A 22712-nucleotide genomic window follows, 5' to 3' on the forward strand; every position below is an offset into this window, starting at 1 on the left:
AAATATATTATATTTAAAAGTTGACTATGGGACATGTAATCAACTAATTTGGAACGGGTACTTTGAAAATTTTGGGTACTTTTGAAAACAGTAAGATAGTTTTTGAGAATTATAATTTTTTTAGATAGTTTAAACCAACTAATTTTTTTAGATAGTCAAAATGAGACGTAGACAATTTCCGATAACCGTTGCTTTTGCAATGACTATCAACAAAAGCCAAGGTCAGTCACTCTCAATTGTTGGGTTATATTTCCATAGACCGGTTTTCACTCCTGGCCAGCTATATGTAGCGATGTCCCGTGTAAGTACTAAATCAGGATTGAAAATTCTCATTATGACCCAAAAGAAAAACCTCAAAAAAAAACAAGGAATGTTGTCTTCAAAGAGATTTTCCAAGACATTTGATTCATCTTTATGGATACTTATGTAAGACTCTATTTTTATTTTGTTTCCACTTTTTAAAAATTTATATATATGTTCTTCGTGTAAATTATTTGACATAATCTTATGTTTTCTTTTGCAGGTTAAATTTCATAATATCACCCATCCAATAAATTTATAAAAAATCCTTATTCATGTACTCCAATAAATAATTTTTATTGCGTACTTCCATATTTGCATTTTCATTCTTTTTATTTATTTCTTATAATTATTATATTTAATATTCTACCATTTTATTATTTCCAATTATTTAACCATGTTTATATATATATATATATATATATATACTATTAGAGAAATTTAAAACTTATTACATTCATTATATTCTTGATACATCTTTTAAAATCTTATTGTACATTATTTTAAAATTTAGTAGTAAAAACATATTTCTTATAAAATATGGTTGAAGAAATTATAGTAAAATACAAAATTATATAAAAGAGATATAACACAACAGCTAATACAGGAGGATACAGGAGAGACATTATTACATATGGTGGGAAGTGGAGTATAGAGACCAGAGGTAATTAGATATGAATAGAAGGGTTTCGGGTTCCAAAGTAAATACTCATGTAAATTATACTATCAATATAAAATAACTAACATAGATGTAACTCATACATTATTAAGAATTTAAAAATATAATAAACGTTTTTGCCCGTGCTGTAGCACGGGTTATCACCTAGTCAGTAGATTAAAAAGGAGAGAGTAGTTTATTAAATACGTTAATTTATATAGATGTAAGAGATCATATCTATCAAAGAAGAATGAGAGTCTAAGAGAAGCCAGAACTAATATCCAACATTGGGCGCAACGTGGCTAGGTGATTTTTTGAGTCATACGAGTGATTCCGGTTTCTCTCCCGGAGTTGTAGACTAATTACCAAGGAGCGATGGAACACCTTAAAGGCATTTTTTGGAGGTGTTATTTTTGACCAGGTCGTTTCTGGTTTAAGTAAACTATGCGGTATCTTGGGAGGCACCTTCGCGAGGCGTTACTCCAACCCGATCATTTCTGAGTGCAAGACTATCTGTTTCTCAGAAAGAGGTGTTACGAAGATCAACATTCATGTACAGTCTTCATCTTATGTGTTTAACGGTGGAAGTTAGATTAGCCAATCAAGACTAAAGAAGATATTTCATAGGAAATAAACTGATCTGATGCTTAGGTATTGATTTGATTTTTCCATAGATAATATTCATCTATGGAAATTGAAAACTCAAAAGAAAAGAGTTGATTAAAATCAAATAAAAAGAGACACAAAACACGTTTGTTATAATCTTTTTGGAGTTTTGTTTTCGTCATCTAGTATAAAATATATACATACCTATATATAACTACAAGACAGTTTGCTAAAAATTGAATATAAAGAAACGAAAAGCGTCGTATCAAACTACATAATTCTTATCTTTTTTTTTGCATAATTCTTATCTTTGCCTCCTCAGTCTACTCATACGCCAGCCACAACGATTCCGATTCTTCAAAATTAGAATCTGTAAATGTTTTCAACCCATCACGCACCTTTCATTTACCCTTATAACTGGTGAATTTACATAAGATAAACACAGAGATGATATCGTCTTTTTGTTAATACTTCACAGTATAATTCATCTTTTGTTAAAAATATTTTACACAAGAGTTTATGTCATCCACGTACCAACTAAATCTTAACAGTTTAAATCTTACGTTTCAAATTCGAAATATTTACACGAGAGGTGATACTAACTTACAGACAGAATACTCATACTATATAACTATCATAGTTATAAATCAAGTTACAAGAACGAACATAATAATAATACTGTTAGCACGAACATACGAAATTTAACCAGCAAGCAAAACTAATACGAAATAGTGAATTTTAAATATCCAAATTAAATTATTAAAGTAACACCAAAAGAAAAAGAATAAGAAGATAAACTCCTTTAGTCCGAATGATCAGATTTCCTGTAAGCCATTGAGATTTGGTACAGAATCTATAGAGAGTATGTGATAAAGTTATCAAACGAAATTTATGATTGCAAATAATCCACCCACCGTGTACAGTATATAGCGCATGTGATAGCCGTGTTTGTGGTTGCAAATTATAGACCAACTAGTATTTAAGGGAGCCTTGTTTCACCACCATTTCATCAATACAAGCTTATAACTAATCCATGTACATTTGGTGGTCAAACAACTAATTAATCGAAAGATGGAGGGCAAAAATTTGATTCTAACTGTGCTCGTAATGAGTCTGTTCATACCACAAATTCAAGTTGACGCAAAAAGTTGTTGTCCGTCCAGCATTGCTAGATCTATCTATATTAGTTGCCTCCTGGCGGGTAGTACAAAGTCATTCTGTGCAAGACTCGGTAAGTGCATATTCGTTAGTGGGAAGACATGTCCTGACGGATATACGAACGACATTTTCGAAAACACAGGTAATTGATTTATATTATGTTTTATTATGCAAGTTATTTGTTATATGACGGATAACGGTTTCATTTTTCTAACGTGTTCTGAATTTTTGTCTCAAGGTGATGTTGTTCATGAATATTGCAAGTTAGGGTGTGTATCATCCGTGTGCAGTGCGTTAACCACTCTCGAGAACTCCGGTAAAGCAAATTAAATAAACTCGTTATTTTTTTTTATCATGCTTTCATTTTAATAATCGACAAGAGAATATATAATCCGTTCAAATTTTGTTTCGATGACTAGATGGAAGTGAAACCGAAGCGATTAAAAAATGTGCCAGCGCATGTTCTACAGTTTGCACCAAGGGTTCGATGAATGTATCTGAAACTGCATAGACAACCATGAAAATACAACGTATGTCTGGGTGAAAGGGGTGGTCATCTTTCACGTATGTCTAGGTGAAGGGGGTGATCATCTTTCTTAGCAGGACCGGTCCTTGAATTTTGGTGGCCTAAAGCATATTTTTTTAATGTAAAATTTAATAAATTTTTTCACAAAAAATATTAAAATATAAATAAAAAATATTTTTAAAGTTATTGATGTATACAAAACGAGACAACATGATTTTGCAATCCCTAATTCCCAAATACATTCATTATTTTAAAATCATAATCTTTGATAGTATATCATTATAATAAAATAAGGATTAAAGTTAAGAAGGAAAAAAAAACAAAAGCTTACTCAGTTACTCAGCAACAGCAATAATCAATGTTCTTGTGTAGATTTTTTTAACTTTTAGTTTTGTTTGAAGAAATTAAATATTTTAATATTTAGTAGAATTTAAATTTAATATTTGGACATTTTCTTGTAAAAAACAGGAAATAAACAAAATAATGAAAAAAATTTCGACAACTCCTACACAAAAAAAGGAAAACAGAAACATGTGAACGAGAGCAAATGATAAAAAAAACTGTAAAAGGGAAAAGTGAAAAACGTAATTAAAAATCTGATGTGAAAAACACTCGAACCAAGGACAAACTCTAAATTCGAAGATACATAACCAGCTGACCTATATAATCTCTTGAAGATGTGACCTTAAAATTATTCATATATTATGTGGTATAAAGCAAATGCTTTGGCTGCTTTATGGATGGGCCGGATCTGTTTCTTAGTATTGTTTTTCATGTTTTCAATAAATGTTTGTGCGAGAAATATATTACTTTTGTGCTCGTGTGTGTATGTGCGAAGATGGTTGTCTATGCCTTATAATCTCTGTTTGTTAAATAATGAATAATGTGTTTGCATCCATCTTTTGCTCTCGACCATTTTTCTTTCTTTTTCTTTTGGTATATGCCACAATTAAAATACAATATTCTTCTTTGAACGGAGTGGTCATATAAGGAGCTCATATCATGACAACATAAATGCCACTGAATTAACAACAGTGTTAAGGTTTGCTCACTGTAGATTAAATTGGCAAAGCCAACTAGCCTTGTATTAATGTGTCTATACTCTAAATTAGGTAATCGTAAATCTCAATTAATCAAATCAAAACTCTAAAATCGTCGAATTCACGCTAAAACAAACTTATAAGATTCAATGAGAATGTTTTAATTTATATTATTATAAGCAATTAAATTTAATAATATTTAATTATTTTGCTTCACTTTAAAATTGAAGTTGTTATTACAAATGTAATGATGAATTGGATAGAATCATACAATGAAAACCTATATGAGATTGGTATGTCCATGTGAACAATAAAACTTAATTGACTCAAAGTTCAAAAACATAATTCCATTATTGTATATTTTGGTTCCAGACCGTAATCGGATTGAAGTTTGCTTGACTCAGGAAATATTAAAAATTAATAAAAACCAACATATTAGATTCCAGCCGGCGTCGTTATGTTTGAAGTGTTTGCTTTTTGTCGACGTTGCTTTCGTCGCCATGACTGAATGAATAATGATGTGTTGGCATTTGACATTACAAAGAAGGTCATATTTTTCTAATATAAAGAAAAAAGGTATCCAATCCAATCTATATACGTGTTTACAAATTTGAGAAAATAATATTAGTATGTATGATTATCTTTTTGGTTCTACGAAGACAGATACAAATAACCTGCTCCCTCAATCTTGTGTTCCGCGTAAGAGAAGACTAGATTCAGACCCGCACATACGTGCGAGATTGATTTTAAAAGTTAAAGTTATTATTAAATTTGCAATATATTACGTATGTGTAGGGTTATGTTTATAAACAATTTTAACGAATATTATTAACACTTATAATCCTAACTCGTATTAGTATAGTATTTGATATGTTTTTATTTCTTTTTAGACAAAAAAATATTTGTTTTGTTATCAGTATAATTTCCTTTTAGACAAAATAATATTTGTTTTGTTATCAGTATAAACAACTACAATAATAATAAAATAGAGAAGAAAATAGAACAATTATTTATGGACAGAAAAATTGTCACGCCCCATAAATATCATGTATATTTTATTTTATAACCATGATTTAAATAATAATTTATCCATTTGATATTGTATATTTTAGTCCAACCGATAAAGAAATAGGTAGAAGATTCAGATGGGATACTCATACTTCATGTACTTTTTGTTTGAATATTTAAATTTTACAAATTAGTAGACATTATATAAATTTTCTTTATATTTCTCAAAAATCTATACTATTAAAGCAGAAGTACTCTCTAGAGTAAAAATGGACCATGACTTGGTTTTGGTAGGTTTTTCATTAAAAATGATTAGAGAATCACAAAATTTAATCTAATTAATCTATAGTTTCGATTTCTTTAAATGACGAAAATACCCTCGGTCGATCACTTAAAAAATTGCCGGGTCGGGACGCGGATCCTTACATATCTGACTACAGAAGGAAAAAAACCCGCGGATCTGTTTGTACTCCAGAATAATATTTTTCGGATCCAGTATATTATTTCATTCAAGATTAGTTATTTAAGATTCCAAACAGAGTTATTCGTTATAGGCAAACACTCTGATTTTATTTTCCTTTAAGGTATTTAAATGAAAACCATAAATTTTAATGACCAAAAATTCGGATATTTCCTTAATTACCGAGATTGATCTTAACAGATAATCTTTCAAAAGGAATATTTAGTGATTCAGTTAAAATCTTTAAAAACGAATATTCAAGTTACCAAATCTGACTGAATTGCTTGATTTCTGATATTATAATATTTCCTTAACAAAATTATAGTAATTAATTGTGAGTATATATATAGAAAAAATTAAAAACGCACAAATTATATATATGTAAAGTTGTAAACTAATTTACAGAAAAGGTGTACTGTATATTCCACATCGACTAAATATTTTGGAATATGGTTCATAATCACTATAAATATGTGACTAAAATGTTTTGAGTACAAATGAGCAGGAAGCTTGATTTATCAGGTATCCAAATTTAACAGTTTAATTTGGTTCTATATTTGAAAATATTTAAACTTTTAAAAAGTAAACATATTATAATATATTTACGTTTTTAAAAAAAAGTTTAAGTTATTATAAATATTTAAAATTTTATACAATGTTTAAATTATTATAAATATTTAAACTCTGTCGAAAGTTTAAAATATTATAATATATTTAAAGTCTATAAAATATTTGAGTAATATTAATATTTTAATTCTTAAAAATTTAAAATATAAGATTTTTTTGAGTTAAATCCGTTAAAACATGTATTTTTATCAAACTATAAATTAAGCCATGGAAGCAGGGTGTGTCTATCCTCTTACAAAACTACTATCCGATATTGCGGAGTGTCTATTCTCTTACAAAACTACGTACTATCTACTATTATGATGTGTCTGTTTCCGTGAAAAACTATATTTTACAAACTACTTACTCTATTAGGATTTCCAATTTACTGTATAACCCCAAATATACAAATAAACACTATATAAACAAAGAAAATAAAATAAAATAAAATCTATATTACAAAAATACAAATTACAAAAAAAAAATAACTAACAAAATATATAATACCGTGCTGTAGCACGGGTATAACCTAGTTATCTATTAAACTGGATAAAATCTGCCATAATAATCAGAACTTCCTAAACTTGATAACCTAAATTGTATAGCATGAAAAACCCACATTAATAGGCTTACATCATAATGGTTTTGCTATTTTTTTACCCGTGAAAAACTCGTCTCCCAAAAACCACAGGAGCAATGTCTACATTCTTCCTGTTGAATTTGCAAAAGCCCGTGGGTAACATGTATTTTAATTTAACAAAATTTCTAATATATGATATATGTTTTAAGAGATTGGGTAAGAGTTTATTTTATGTTGTGATAGTCACAAACTCTCTAAAATTTTCAAAAGTACTCAAATTTTCCATTCCAAAGTTATATACTTATCCATTACAAAGTTGCTCTGACTCAAATTAGATTTTGAAAATAAAATATGACTATTAAAAAAAAAACGTTTTAGCCTGTTACCCAAAATTTTCTATATTCATGTGTGAAAAGAAGTAAAACTATTTCCGTTAAAACTTGATATTTATTCATTGGTATTTATTAATGAAACTTATCCTTATGTATTAACACAGCTACGATAATTATTTTGGTATGATAGGTTTTTTGGTTTTAGTTGGTAGGATGACTTCTTTTTGCCCAAAAAAAAGTTGCTATGATAGGTTCCATATTTATGCAATCAAATTAAATTTGATTTTTATATTATTTAAAATTGATAATTATCTTTCCAAAATTTTATTGTACATATTGAGATTTTAACCAATAATTTAAAATATGTTTTGTTTAGTTTGATTGTCACAATTTAAATAACACATAAATAAATGAAAATTAACAAAAATGTGAATTTACAATTTAAAAATGATTTGATAAAATATATTAATAAACATTTTGATTTTTTATATTGTGGATGGTTACACAAATCTACTATACAATTGAATTGTTTATCAATCACTTTTTTTTTATCAACAATTGATTATCAATCACTTAAAAAGTATATTCTTCATGATTAAAGTCCTTTGACAATACTCTTACATGTATTATCTTTGACACAATATACTGGTATCTTCATATATCTGTAATAATATATAAAATGAAAATATTAATTTAAAATATCAAATCTTAACTAAAGATATAATTTCATAAACATAAACAAAACAATGAGTTGTTAATTGGTGAAGATTCATCAACCATGATGTAAATGGGAACCCTTTTCAAGGATGAAAAATATTAGAATACTAAAAACATAATTTAAAAAACTAATAAGAGTAGTTCAAAATAGAAAATAAATGCTCACATATATATTCTTGAGTTTTTTTCTAACGTCAAATTTGTTTTTTCTTTTTATCATCTGGATAATATTTTCTTGAGTTAAACATGAATTTTTGAACCCTGTAAAAATACAGTTAAACATAAAACAGTTTTTTTTTTTTTCAACCTCACATTAATTAAAATAAAACTCTCCGATTGGTTGCCCAAACTGGAAGACATAAAACAGTTTCATAGTATTAGAATTTTTTTTTTTACAAAATAGAAAAGACGTATGTATACTATCTACCATCGTTGGTAGCCATTATGATATACAAAATTAGATATTTCAAGTAGGATCGGGTACACTAAATTTGTCTAGGATGGTTATATTTATAGTGGAGGTCAGCGGTTTCATCAATACGATAAATGCAATTGATCCACATATTTTCATAACAAAATTAGTATTTTCGTTCCTATATTTACGATTTTTAAAATTGAAAATTTCTATAATTTAGATGATGGTAATTAATGTTTTGTGCACATTTGGTAAGTACATAATATTTTTTTAAGATTTTGAATTTGATCCTAATGACTCATATCCTAAACAATTCAAAATATGATTGATATTTAAATTCGTAATTGTTAAGATTTGGATTTGAAAAGTTTGAAATGCTAATTATTGAAAAGATCTTATGTATGGTTAGTATTTGTTGATTGCATATCTTTCCAAACATATTATGTGATAATTAATAGAGATTACGATTTTTTAAAGATTTTCTTAAAGTGATTAAATTCATTTTTACAAAAAAAAAGTCTGTAGGAAATTTCCTTGTTTGGTTCTGATTGGATACTTTCCGAAAATATCTCTTAATTGTACCTGTTTGGTTTCAAGGATTATACATATCCTTATTCCTATTTCATTGGCATTTCATGTAATAATTTCTTAAACTATGTCTATTTATCAAAAATGCTTCCCTTTTAATAGTATAGATAGATAAGACCATGCACCTTCCTTTAAATTAGTTTTAGAGTTTTGGTTAACATAATTTAACTATTTCTAAAAATTAAATAGAGAAACACAAAACACGTTGTAACTAACTACATTATTATCTTAATTTCCCAACTCCAATCTACTATCATACGCTTCATAATTAATGCTTCAACTGTATTAAGCCAACCATAACGATTCCGATAGTCCACTTTTTCGAAATTAGAATCCGTCAAAATGTTTTCAAATCCATCACTCACCTTATAGCTAGTGAATTTACAGAAAACAAACACTTCAAGAGCCAAACACAGAGATCTATTCTCTTTTCGTTAACAGTATACCAACTAAATCGATCTTACGTTTCAAATTCAAAATATTTACACGAGAGAAGTGATACCAACTTTATAGACATATTACCCCTAATATATTCTAGAGCAAACTGTTTCAACCTTCCTACTAAACCTTTCATACTTGGTTGAAAACAAAGGATCGAGCTAGGGGTTGGGTATCATACATGCTTGTCTACTTTGAGGTATAAGCCGGGTTACTCTTACACTTCTTTGCTTATCTGTATACTTAGACAGTCTGGAAAGAACCCTGCAGTATTAATCTTCTTTGATCAAGCATCACACAAGTTATGAGCGAAACGATATTGAGAGATTGATGAAATCGAACATTTCGAGAGTATGAAAATCATGAAGAATGAGAAAGTTCTAAAAGATCATTGATGTCCTACTTTATGAAATTTACTATTATATTAAGATGTAATATTTACATTTATATCTATTTTAGTTGAGGAAACTTAGATCACTTAAGACAACATAACTGGCTTGTACCTTAATTTTTAAGATTCTAATAATATTTTTTCTAACACATTTGTGTGTTCTTACTCTTTTTAATTTATCATGGTTGAGTAGAGCCGGGTTCCAAATAATGTGGATTATATAGTTTGTTTGCTTCCACCATTTTTTTTCCAAAAAAGACATCGACGTGATCTTGTTGGAGTTTGGTCACGGTTAAATTTCAACTTCACTTAGAAAACTTTCTGGTTCCTTGGAGAAGAAAAAATCATGTTAAGGTACGGTGTTACGATTGTTTTTTTCCACCTTCTCAAAACATTAATCTAACTGCAAAACTGTTTTTGTTTTCGGAAAAAGAAAAAAAAAACTACAAGAGAGTTAGTTATATAATTCGAAACTCCCACAAAACACGTTGTAATACACTAATCTTTAGATATTACCCCCTTCAAACCCCACATACGCTTCTTCCAATGAAGTTTGTGGTTGCAAATTGTAGACTAACTAGTATTTAATAGACGCTGGTGTCATCACAATTGCATCAATACAAGCTTATAAGTTTCCATATACATTTTGTGATCAAATAACTAATCAATCAAAAGATGGAAGGCAAAGATCTTATTGTGTGTGTGCTCGTACTGAGTCTGTTCATGGCACACATTCAAGTTGATGCAAAGAGCTGTTGTCCGTCCAGCACTGGTAGAAATATCTATAATACTTGCCGCCTGGCTGGAGTTTCCAGGACAGTATGTGCAAACCTTAGTAGCTGCAAAATAGTTACTGGATCATGTCCTAACGGATATACATATGATATTCTTGAAAACGAAGGTAAATTGATTGATATTGTGCTTTATTACAAGACTGATTATGATTTAAAGTTTTCTGATGAGTTTTGATATATGTATCAAGGTGATGTTGTCAATGAATACTGTAAGGTTGGGTGTGTATCATCTGTGTGTGGTGCGGTCACCACTCTCCAAAATTCCGGTAAAGCAAACTTCCCAAATTTATTATTATTCTTACCAAATGTTTTTTTAATAATCGACTAGAAAATAATTTGTTCAAATTTTGTTTGATGACTAGACGCAAGTAAAATCGTGAATGGAGCAGTTGAAAAATGTGTCAACACATGTTCTACAGTCTGCACCAAAGGCTCGATGAATGCAGTTGAGACTGCCTAGACAACAATACCCATCCATGAAGATACCACACCCTTCCGGAAGTGAAGCGGGTGGTCATATTTCATAATGTTGTATTTTTTTTTGTTTTCAATAATTGTCGTGTATGTGACAAAAAATATTTGATTCTCGTGTGCGTTTGTGATGTGCTTGCCTTGAAGGTTGACGATCCCTAGATTTGTATATGCCTTCTACTCCTATCTTTTAATTAATGAATAATATGGTTGTATTCAAGTTATGCTCTCGACCAGATTTCTATATGAATCCCATATCATGACAATATATGCTACTTAATCAACAACAATAGTGTTAAGGTTTTCAAACTAATATTTGATATTGCCTAGTTAGGGATCCTTGTTTATGCGTGTCTATGTACTCTAAATTAAATGCTAAATCTAACCAAAGAATTAATCAAATCAAAACTCGAAAATATCGGTTTTCACCCTAACACAAATTTATAAAAGTCCATTAATATTTTTCAATTTATATTAATTTTAGCAGTTGGATTTCACAACATTAAATTATTTTGCTTTCTTTTTTGGTTTTTTTTTATAAAGTACAAGTCGTTATTACAAATATAATCATGAATTTGATAGAATCATATAGTGAACAAACTATAGGTAGGGTGTGTGAAACAAGGAAACGTAATTGACTCATATTCTGAAATAGGTTTCGTACTTTCTCAATACCAAATAATTCGTGTATTCCATGAACTCGGTCGTTTTTTATAGATCTCACATTTGTAAACATGTTTCTACAGATTTAAAGAGCAATCCTTCAGATTAATTGTGTCGTCAACACTTGGGTAAAACTTAGAAACATGATTTCGTAACAGAATATTAGGTTCCAGACGGCGTCGTATGTGTTAAGTGTTTGCGTTTTTCGACCGTTGCTTTCTTCGGTCATGGCTAATGACGTGTTAGATAGCAAAAATAACAAAGAAGGTCACATGACTCATGCACTTTTCTAATGTAAATGTAGGCCTAATAAAATTAATTAACGTGGTGGTAGCAGGTTCAAATACTGAACCAAAAGAATATAGGTATCAGTCCCCATACGTGTTTGCAAATTTGATAAAAAAAAGTAGTAAGTATGAAAATCTTTTTTATGAACTAATAGTTGTATATACTCTACGAAAACAATTGCAAATAACCTGCTCCCTTAATCTTGTGTGTCGTGTAAGAAAAGAGTCAAAGACCCACCTCTCCCTTTATGATAATTTTATTTTACATATTACATTTCCATTACAGACTAATATTTTAGATTTACGTAAACATAACTTCACTATTTTCAAACATCAAAAGTCCTTTTTCCATTTAAAATACACAAATCAGGCAACAAACATTTGGTCCCAACATATTATTCAAATTGATACTTTAAATAAAGAAACACAAAACACGTTGTACCAAACTTCTTACATATATGTATATCTACATAACTAGAACAAAATTAGTTTAAAAAAAAAGTTAAACATTAGAAACGAAACACAAACACGTTGTAACTAACTACATTCTTATCTTACTTTCCCTATTCAATCTACTCATACGCTTCATAATTTATTCTTCCACGGAATCAAGCCAACAACAACAATTCCGATATTCCAGTTCTTCGAAATTAGAATCCATAATTTTTTAACCCATCACTCACTTTATAGCTAGTGAATTTAGAGAAAATAAACACTCAAGAGCCAAGCACGGAGATCTATTCTGTTTTTCGTTAACAGTACACCAACTAAATCTTACGTTTCATATTCAAAATATTTACACGAGAGAAGTGATACAAACTTTATAGACCTTTTACTCATACGAATAGTTTTCTAACCATTTACACGGGGAGTATTACTCATAGTAAAAGACATATAACTTTTATACTATTATTTCTTGTGAGATTCTATAATAATAGTTTTCTAAACATTTTGTATTTTAGTCTCACCAGATTAACAAGGTATTAGAACCGGGTTCGAAATCATGTGGCTTATATAGTTTGTTTGCTTCCACGATTTTTTTTTTAAAGAGACGTGATCTTGTTGGAGTTATTGGTAACAGTTTGATTTTATCTTTACTATAAAACTTTCTAGTTCCTTGGAGAAGAAGGAATCATGAAGGTGTTACGATTTTTTTCTTCTTCTCAAAACATTAATCTAACTACAAAAATGTGCTTTGCTTTCGAAAAAAAAAACAACCACTGGAGAGTGGAGAGTTAGTTATATAACTCGAAACTCCCACAAAACACGTTGTTATAAACTAATCTTTAGTATATTGCCCCTTCAAACCCCACATACGCTTCTTCCAATAAAGTTTGTGGTTGCAGTTGAAGACTAACTAGTATTTAAGCAAGCCTTATTTCATCACCCTTTCATCAATACATCCTTATAACTCTCCACATACATTTTGGGATCAAACAACTAATCAATCGAGAGATGGAAGGCAAAAACTTGATCGTAAGTGTGCTCGTAACGTGTCTGTTCATGGCACAAATTCAAGTTGACGCAAAGAGCTGCTGTCCGTCCACCAATGCAAGAAATATCTATAATATTTGCCGCCTTGTTGGACGTCCCAGGCCAGTGTGTGCAAGCATGAGTGGCTGCCAAATCGTTGATGGGTCATGTCCTAACGGATACACAAAAGACATTCTCGAAAACACAGGTAAATTTATGGATTAATATTTTGCATTATTACAAATGTTATATGTAACAAGACGTCTCGCGATTTCAAATTTTTTTTGTATGTGTTATGAATTGTTGTTTCAAGGTGATGTTGTCAATAATTACTGCAAGTTGGGATGTGTATCCTCGGTCTGTGGTGCCTTAATTACTCTCCAAAATGGTAAAGCAAAGCACTACAAACTTTTATTTATTTATAATAATCGACAAAATAATAATCCATTCAAATTTTGTTTTGATGGCTAGATGCTAGTGAAATCGTGAATGAAGCAGTTAGAAAATGTGCTGACGCATGTGCCAAAGTATGCACCAAGAGTTCGATAAATGCAGTTGAAATTGCCTAGTTAAAAGATACCACATGCATCTGGAAGTGAAGTGGGTGGTCATCCTTCAGTGTTGTTTTTCATGTTTTCAATAATTGTCGTGTATGTGACAAAACCGTTAAGACTCTTGTGTCCACGTTTTAATAATTAAGCTTTTTCAAATTTGTGTATGTGCGTAGAAGGTTGTTGATCCTTAGATTGCATATGCCTTCTATTTCATATCTTTTAAATTAAACTAGGTAACAATCCGCACTACGTGCGGGATAAATCGATTTACAGAAAATTATTATAAGTAAAATTATTATCCTAAAACTAATAATATTTGTGTCAAACATAATATATAACTAAAGTTTTTTATTTCTTTATTCAAAGCTGGGTTTTTTCGTGTAAAAAGATATGATTCACTTGTGAAATCTTTGAATATGTAAGAGCTTTTATAGTAGAGAAAATATTGATAAAATGTTACTATTTATTGTAACATGTTTTTGTGTGGTTTAAAAATCAAATTCATATCTTCTGATGTTTTATTTTGTAATCATAACAATTTTGCATGTTTTTTTTTTGTAACCATAACAACATATACTAAATTACTCGGTAGTTTAATTATTTAATTTTATTATATGTTAGTAACAATCAGATTCTAAACTAAATTTTTTGAAGATAATTTAATTAATTGATTTAATATTTTTGATTAGGCTATTTAAATCTTTTGAGTTAGTTGGTTTGTTAATATTTTCTATAAATAACGGATTATTACCCAAAAAACCATTATGAAAAAATTAATGAAATTTCAAAATCAACGTATTCATGTAAGAATACATTTCACCCGTGAAATATGTGAACATGGTAAAGAAATTTTTTATAAAATGTTACAATTTATGGCAATATATATTTTTGTGTGTTTTAAAAATCAAATTTATATTTATGGTTTATCGAGTAACTATAACAATTTTGCATAATCTAATAATCACTCATTTTAAATATATTATGATTTTTTTGGGTAGCAAGTTTATTTATAATGATAAGGATTATTGTCTCATTCATTTTTAACAGCACATAGATGAATATACAATTAGAACGTATATTCCTATTCGGTTATCAGTATTTCCATTTTTAATAAATAATCACACTAAATGTTGAGATTAATTAGTTTACATACTTATATATATATATATATATATATAAATAATCACACATCATGATATCCCTTAATTTATTGTCATTTTTATATTTATTTATGAATATATATATATATATATATATCTATATTTATTGGGAATTAAGTTTCTTTTAATGAGTTGGAAATAATTCAGAGGTAATATACTTCTTTTATAATCAATTATAATAACTATTGAAAGCTTGTTATTTAAATTATTATGGTAATAATACTAACATAAAAAATAACATTTTGTTTTTATATGATTATGTTAATAAGTTATATGTTCTTTATTTTTATTAACTTTATATTAATTGATATGTTTTATAGCCTTTTAGAATATTTTACTTATATTGATTTTAAGAAATTAATATAACTTTGACTTGTATATTTGTAAATAAATTTTAGTGAAATTTTACCTAAAAATAGTATGTAATTATTTAATTAGTTTTAATATATGATATTTAAATTTGTGTGAGAAATGATGACATATCTAATGATTATTAAGTTAATTGTTTTTAAGTATAATTGCATGTTAATGTAATTAAGTAGAAAATTTAAGGGTATTTTGCTAAAAGTTGCACAAAACTCTCTGACGGTGACACATCAGCTTTTTAAAAAATGTGTTTCCCTATTAATATATAGGGGATAATAATTATGTTATTTTGTAAACCGTTCTTTCCCTCAACCATTTTCATTATTTAATTCATGTTTAAAGTTCATATCATGATAACATATGCGGCTTAGCAACAATGGACTAGACTTATTCCAAGCCTCTACTTTATTATATGAACCATTCAAAATGCCATCTATAGTTGCGGATGCAAGATCCGCACTACTGAATTAGGTGAAATGAAGAACGATTTAGGGGATAGAATTTTTGTTTATGTGGCATGTACATTATTTTGCGAAACGAGACATGCTTCTAATCATTGGAAAAAAAAGGTAAGGCAACTTTAAGAACCAGAAGAGTTGAGCCACAAAATGATTTGAAAAGAGGTCATGATTGTTCTTTATATATATATATATATATATATCCACTTTTTAATAAAAGGGAAGTACACAACATAGATTTTATAGACTTTATATTTTTAATAAATGATTACAAATGATTACAAATAGGTTATAGATAAGTTGTAGATTAAGTCATATATTAATATTAATTGTTACACTTAAATATTAGGGATATTCCAAATTGATAATTGATATATTAATGGTAACAAATAAAATCATGAATATTCCAAACTGTATTTTTGGAAAATTTTAGTCCTATATCATGTTGTTTTCAAAGATCTTTAAACATAATATTACAAATTTATTTTCCACAGATTTTATCGATAGACCACAACGTTAACCAAAGATAGTTTACGAAATTGATAGATTGATTGGTTACAAGTTAAATAGTGGGTTACAAGATAGATTACTAAATAAAACTTAACCAGTGTTATAGAACGGATACTTATCTAGAATCATTCACAATATTAAAATTACAAAATATGTGTTTTTTTCAAGCCTTTATATTTAGCAAATGATTTTATTGCAAGATGTTTATCCAAAAAAAACTTTAAAAAATAATAACATAATTTATATCTTATTATATAAAGTTAGGTTCTCAAAGTTAGTAACTCACCTGATCGTGACACGTGTTAGTTTTAATGATCATAGATCAAAGTTAATAACTCATCAGATCGTGACACGTGTCAATTTTAACGATTAAATATCAAAGTTAGTAACTCATCAGATCGTAACACGTGTTAATTTTAACGATCAGAATTTACCGTTTTCAAGTTTGATAAAACAAAGCATAAGATAATTGTAATCTTATTATATTAAAAATAACTTAGATAAATATACTATGTGCCATCCATATCAAAAGTTTCACTGTAGACGACAAAAAAAAAAAAGAAATCAAAGTTTCACTGTTACAAAAATTCTCAACCACTACATGGTAAAATAAATATACTATGTGTCATCCATATTTGGTCGTATAATTATACTCCTATATAACCTTTATAATATGTAACCTATACCTTTAAATCTTATGTCTTTGTTTGCACAAATATATATATATATATATATATATATATATATATATATATATTATGTCTCTATGGTTAGCCAATTTCGGATATTGAGTACTGCAACAAGATTTGTAAAGGCACATGCGAAGAAAACAGAGTTCATGAAGAACCGATTGTCAGTCTTAGGAAAAAAGCTTGAATTGAAGTCAGAACTAATCTTTTTATTATATTAAAAAAATCTTTTTATATAAAGTTGGCTTTTCAAATAAGTCATTAACATGACCATGACACATGTCAAGTATATTGATGAGATGTTGACCAGTGTCAAAAATTATTATTTTCGAAACAGTTAATTAAGAAAATAACATTAAATCTAAATAAAATTTACATGTTTATATCTAAAAAAAATTCTAAATTAACAAAACTAATATATTTTCCATTATACACTACTTATATTCTATGTGTTTTCTCAATAAGATTTTGACATGTATAAACAAAAAAGTAATTCACTAAGCATGTATATTATTAGGACAATTATTGGGTTCACCCCTAGGGGTGAATCTCTCTTATTCACCCCTTTTAATTAAGGAAACAAATTATTAATTAAAGAAACAAAATCTGTATATCATTCAATTTTAAAGTTATTAATTCTAAACATTATATTTTAGTTTTTAATTATAATATCTAAATCCAAATTATTTTTTTATAAACTCAAACCGACATATAATTTTGTTTAATTATGTAATTTAAACTCTAACCACTCATTTATAAACCCAAATTGAAATACAAATTTGTTTAATTGTAAAATCTAAACCCTAACCACTCTTTTATAAACCCAAACCGACATATAAATTTGTTAGAATGTAAAATCTAAACCCTAAACACTCTTTTGTAAACCCAAACCGACATATAATTTCGTTTAATTATAAAATCTAAACCTTAACCACTATTTTGTAAACCCAACCCGACATATAATTGTAAAATCTAAACCTTAATCACTCTTTTGTAAACCCAAACCGACATATAATTTTATTTAACCGTAAAATCTACACTCTAGCCATTCTTTTATAAACCCAAACCGATATAATTTCCTTATTAAAAAATCTACATAATTTGTTTCCTTAATTTGTTTTGTCTTTTCAATTTATTTTTGATATATTTTATTAATATGATATATGATATGACATGGTGTTTTTTTGTATTTTGATTGGTGATATGTTTTACTAACTTTTTAAAATTGACATGTGTCACGATCTGATGAGTTACTAACTTTGATCTCTGATCGTTAAAATTGACACATGTCATGAATGAATTGGTAAGTTTTTAACTTTGATCTGTGATCGTTAAAATTAACATGTGTCACGATCTGGTGAGTTACTAACTTTAAAAACTAAGATTTATATAATAAGATATATATATATATCTCTTATCTTAAGCCGTGTTTGGGTTAATATATATTTCAGCTACAACATATGCGCCTTAGCAACACATGTATTTTTTGCCAAATCGGTTTTATATTCAAACAATGATCATATATTTTCAAGTTCAAACCATTACCTAATTGAAATTACCTCAATGGTGTTAGCCAGACGTTTAACTGTGATGACTTTTGACTAAGACATGAATGGTGTGGCAACAATCTATTCAATACGACGTCGTTGCTTGAATTAGGTGAGTTCCGATTTGGGTATAAAAGCACATTCGGCAAAAAGATCAGGCTAAGGAATCGATCATAAAAATTATAGATTATATGTGTGCATTTTTTGGTTGGATTTGGTTTGTTTGATTTCACAAATTTTGTTTTTCATCCATTATGCCAAAACATATTTCCAGCCCGTTCAATTTGGTTTGGGCTTTTTTGAATGATAGGTTCCACCACTTAGTTCAAATTTATGTGCACCGTCCACGACGCACGCCTTCCTTATGTACCAATGTAACTTACTTGACTACCAGTATGAGATTGGTTTTGTCTCCATCAAAATAAAGCAACAATAAGTAAAAGATATGAAAACATTGAGACGTAATTGACTCAAATTCTAAAACAGGTTTCTTCACCAAACACCTCTTTTCTTGTCTAACAATGTTATAGACTCACTAATATAATGTGTATAAAATTTGCTATACCTTCATATAAAAGTTAGGGTCATGAAACATATGCCTCATTATTTTATTATTCTCTTTAAACAAACTATATTTTTTTTTCTCAAAGGCCTATTAAACTAAATTGACATCATTCATAACCAAAGAAAAAGACTTAAAAAAAACAAAGAATTTAAAACGAGATGAAATCGAATCCGTGTTGACGACGAACCTTGGTTGTATCTAAATTGACCTCACATCATCACCACTAGTAAGTAATTAAGTTCCCTCCTCACCTTATTGGGGAGACGACGATAAGCGACGTAGAAGCAGCTGCAACACAAGTGGTGGAGTTGGACGGTGGTTCATTATATAAATTAATAATAATCAAAATCTCTCAGCAACATTCATTATCTATCTCTCTCTCGTCTCCTTCCCCTATAACCACCACTCGTTTAAACAGAGAAACCCCAAAAAAAAAAAAAAGGCTCTCCCTTTTTTTGTTTTGTACTTCTGGGGGAGAGAGAGAGCTGTAATGGCGAACTTGGTCTTATCAGAATGTGGGATAAGACCACTCCCCAGAATCTACACAACACCCAGATCCAATTTCGTCTCTAACAACAACAAACCCATCTTCAAATTCAGACCTTTTACTTCTTACAAAACATCATCGTCTCCTCTCGCTTGTTCACGAGATGGGTTCGGTAAGAATTGGTCTTTGAATGTGAGTGTACCATTGACGACGACAACACCAATAGTTGATGAGTCTCCATTAAAGGAAGAAGAAGAAGAGAAGCAGAGGTTTGACCCAGGTGCTCCTCCTCCGTTCAATTTAGCAGATATCAGAGCAGCTATACCTAAGCATTGTTGGGTTAAGAATCCATGGAAGTCTATGAGTTATGTTTTGAGAGATGTCGCTATCGTCTTTGCATTGGCTGCTGGAGCTTCTTACCTCAACAATTGGATTGTTTGGCCTCTCTATTGGCTCGCTCAAGGCACCATGTTTTGGGCTCTCTTTGTTCTTGGTCATGACTGGTAATTAAAAACCCTACCTTTTTTGTTGTTTAGTATTGATTTGGTCAACTTTGGATGATTCTCACTTTGATTTTGGAACCAATTGAACAAACCCTATCTCTATTGGACACAATTGGTTTCTGAGGTTATTACAATCTGTCATTATCATTATCATGTTGTTTGTAGACCAATCCAATTAGCTACTGGTTAATGGTTTTGCAACTCTGTGTAATCTCCTTTTGAATTGTCAATGAAATTATTAATTTTTGTTGTTGATCATATTGTAGTGGACATGGAAGCTTCTCTAATAATCCGAGGTTGAACAATGTGGTGGGACATCTGCTTCATTCCTCTATTCTGGTACCTTACCATGGCTGGTGAGTTTTGCTTTTCAATTCATTCTAACTCAATAAAACCACTTGCATGCAGAATCTCATATGACTTTTCTTGGTTCTGTAGGAGAATTAGCCACAGAACTCACCACCAGAACCATGGACATGTTGAGAACGACGAATCTTGGCATCCTGTAAGTCTACTAACACAGGCTTTTTTGGTTATCTTGGTTCAATCCTTTTGGTGTTTGATGTTTTCTTACTGTTTTTGTAATTGCAGATGTCTGAGAAAATCTACCAGAGTTTGGACAAACCGACTAGATTCTTTAGATTCACACTGCCTCTTGTGATGCTTGCATACCCTTTCTACTTGGTAAAACTAGTTTATTTTGTTATGGTAACTTAAGCTGAGACACATCATGTAAACAGGCTAATGTTTTCTTCATCTGATTCAGTGGGCTCGAAGTCCGGGGAAAAAGGGTTCTCATTACCATCCTGAAAGCGACTTGTTCCTCCCTAAAGAGAAAACGGATGTTCTCACTTCTACAGCTTGTTGGACTGCAATGGCTGCTCTGCTTATCTGTCTCAACTTCGTTGTTGGTCCAGTTCAAATGCTCAAACTCTACGGGATTCCTTATTGGGTAATGCGCTGCTGTCAACTCTCCTCTGTCTCAGACTAGGCAATTTGTGTATTATTTCATCTGCCTTACCCGAAATTTGTTTCCATGTCTAATGCAGATAAATGTAATGTGGTTGGACTTTGTGACGTACCTGCATCACCACGGTCATGAAGATAAGCTCCCTTGGTACCGTGGCAAGGTAAAACGCATAGTCTCTTCTTTCACTGTTCTTTGGCTATAATGCTCTCTCTTTTTAAGGTTAAAGCCAATGCTTTGTAAATCTCATGATTCTCTCAAAACAGGAATGGAGTTACCTGAGAGGAGGACTTACAACATTGGATCGTGACTATGGAGTGATCAATAACATCCACCATGACATTGGAACGCATGTGATACATCATCTTTTCCCACAGATCCCACATTATCATCTTGTAGAAGCAGTAAGTAATTGAAACAAAAAAACTAAAAGACTGTTTGTGTTTTGGTAAAATTGGTTTACATGCGAAACAAATGCTTACAAACTTTTGCTTTCTTGCAGACGGAAGCAGTTAAACCAGTATTAGGGAAGTATTACAGGGAGCCTGATAAGTCTGGACCTTTGCCATTACACTTACTGGGAATTCTAGCAAAAAGTATCAAAGAAGATCATTACGTGAGCGACGAAGGAGATGTTGTATACTATAAAGCAGATCCAAATATGTATGGAGAGATCAAAGTGGGAGCAGATTGAAATGAAGCAGGCAGAGATAGAGGGAGAAGCTGTGAAGTTCTTCTATTTCTGACCAGCTGCATTTTTTTTGTTTACTATCAATTTATTGTGTCACCCACCAGAGACAAATCAGATCAGATCAGATGGAAACAAAAAAATGTGTTTTTAATATCTGAATCTATATAATATATGTTGCACTATCTTAGATTCATCCTTATGAAGGTTTATAAATATTTTGTAACTGGATGATTAAAACAAACCAAACATTTTTAGTTTGATTAGTTCTTTCTTATAGTTGGCTATTTGGTCATGTGGTAGCTAGTTAACTACATTACTTTACAAGAAAAAAAAATTAAATGACGAAAAGAAAACATAAAGTAAGATGACAGTATAATCAAGTGGAGTAGTGAATTGACTACAAAAAAAATGAGCATGTAAAATGTGTATTACGATTTACGAATGCAAATCGCAGAGCACTAGTATAACATCAATTTGATGTAACGCAACATGCTTTGATAATAGCACTAAATTTCATGGAAAGTCATTTTCTTTGGATGTCAAAAGTAAATTATTCTGTTTGTTTAAATGTAATATTCGATATCCATTTGTGTAGTGTTAGCATGTTTTAAAAACTATCTTTTTTTCCAGTTCTATATGTAGAAATAATTATTTTGATATGCATTGCATCCTACAATAAAGAGTAAGCAAAATTTACAAGTACC

General features: G+C 29.6%; 3 protein-coding genes and 1 long non-coding RNA gene across 4 annotated transcripts; all 4 read left to right on the top strand.

Moving 5' to 3' along the window:
* The first annotated feature begins 2527 nt into the window (after positions 1–2527).
* Positions 2528–3470, top strand: LOC104745315 (putative thionin-2.4). Its single transcript, XM_010466513.3, has 3 exons — positions 2528–2864; positions 2961–3038; positions 3142–3470. The coding sequence occupies exons 1-3, from the start codon at positions 2636–2638 to the stop codon at positions 3231–3233; spliced, it is 399 nt and encodes a 132-aa protein (XP_010464815.2). The 5' UTR covers positions 2528–2635; the 3' UTR covers positions 3234–3470.
* A 5839-nt stretch (positions 3471–9309) lies between these two features.
* On the top strand, positions 9310–11312 carry LOC104745316 (putative thionin-2.4). Its single transcript, XM_010466514.3, has 3 exons — positions 9310–10724; positions 10806–10883; positions 10980–11312. Exons 1-3 carry the CDS (start codon positions 10499–10501, stop codon positions 11075–11077), a joined length of 402 nt encoding a protein of 133 aa, XP_010464816.2. The 5' UTR covers positions 9310–10498; the 3' UTR covers positions 11078–11312.
* A 1997-nt stretch (positions 11313–13309) lies between these two features.
* LOC104745317 (uncharacterized) lies at positions 13310–14223 on the top strand. The gene is made up of 3 exons (XR_015581885.1): positions 13310–13719; positions 13825–13899; positions 13983–14223. It is a non-coding gene; the product is annotated as an uncharacterized LOC104745317 (long non-coding RNA).
* Positions 14224–19396: 5173 nt separating this feature from the next.
* On the top strand, positions 19397–22271 carry FAD7 (fatty acid desaturase 7). The gene is made up of 8 exons (XM_010466516.3): positions 19397–20350; positions 20617–20706; positions 20789–20855; positions 20942–21034; positions 21117–21302; positions 21400–21480; positions 21584–21721; positions 21820–22271. The coding sequence occupies exons 1-8, from the start codon at positions 19851–19853 to the stop codon at positions 22009–22011; spliced, it is 1347 nt and encodes a 448-aa protein (XP_010464818.2). The 5' UTR covers positions 19397–19850; the 3' UTR covers positions 22012–22271.
* The last annotated feature ends 441 nt before the right edge of the window (positions 22272–22712 follow it).

This window comes from Camelina sativa, chromosome 15 (genome assembly GCF_030686135.1).
Source record: "Camelina sativa cultivar CO46 ecotype springtype chromosome 15, ASM3068613v1".
Classification (NCBI taxonomy): domain Eukaryota; kingdom Viridiplantae; phylum Streptophyta; class Magnoliopsida; order Brassicales; family Brassicaceae; genus Camelina; species Camelina sativa.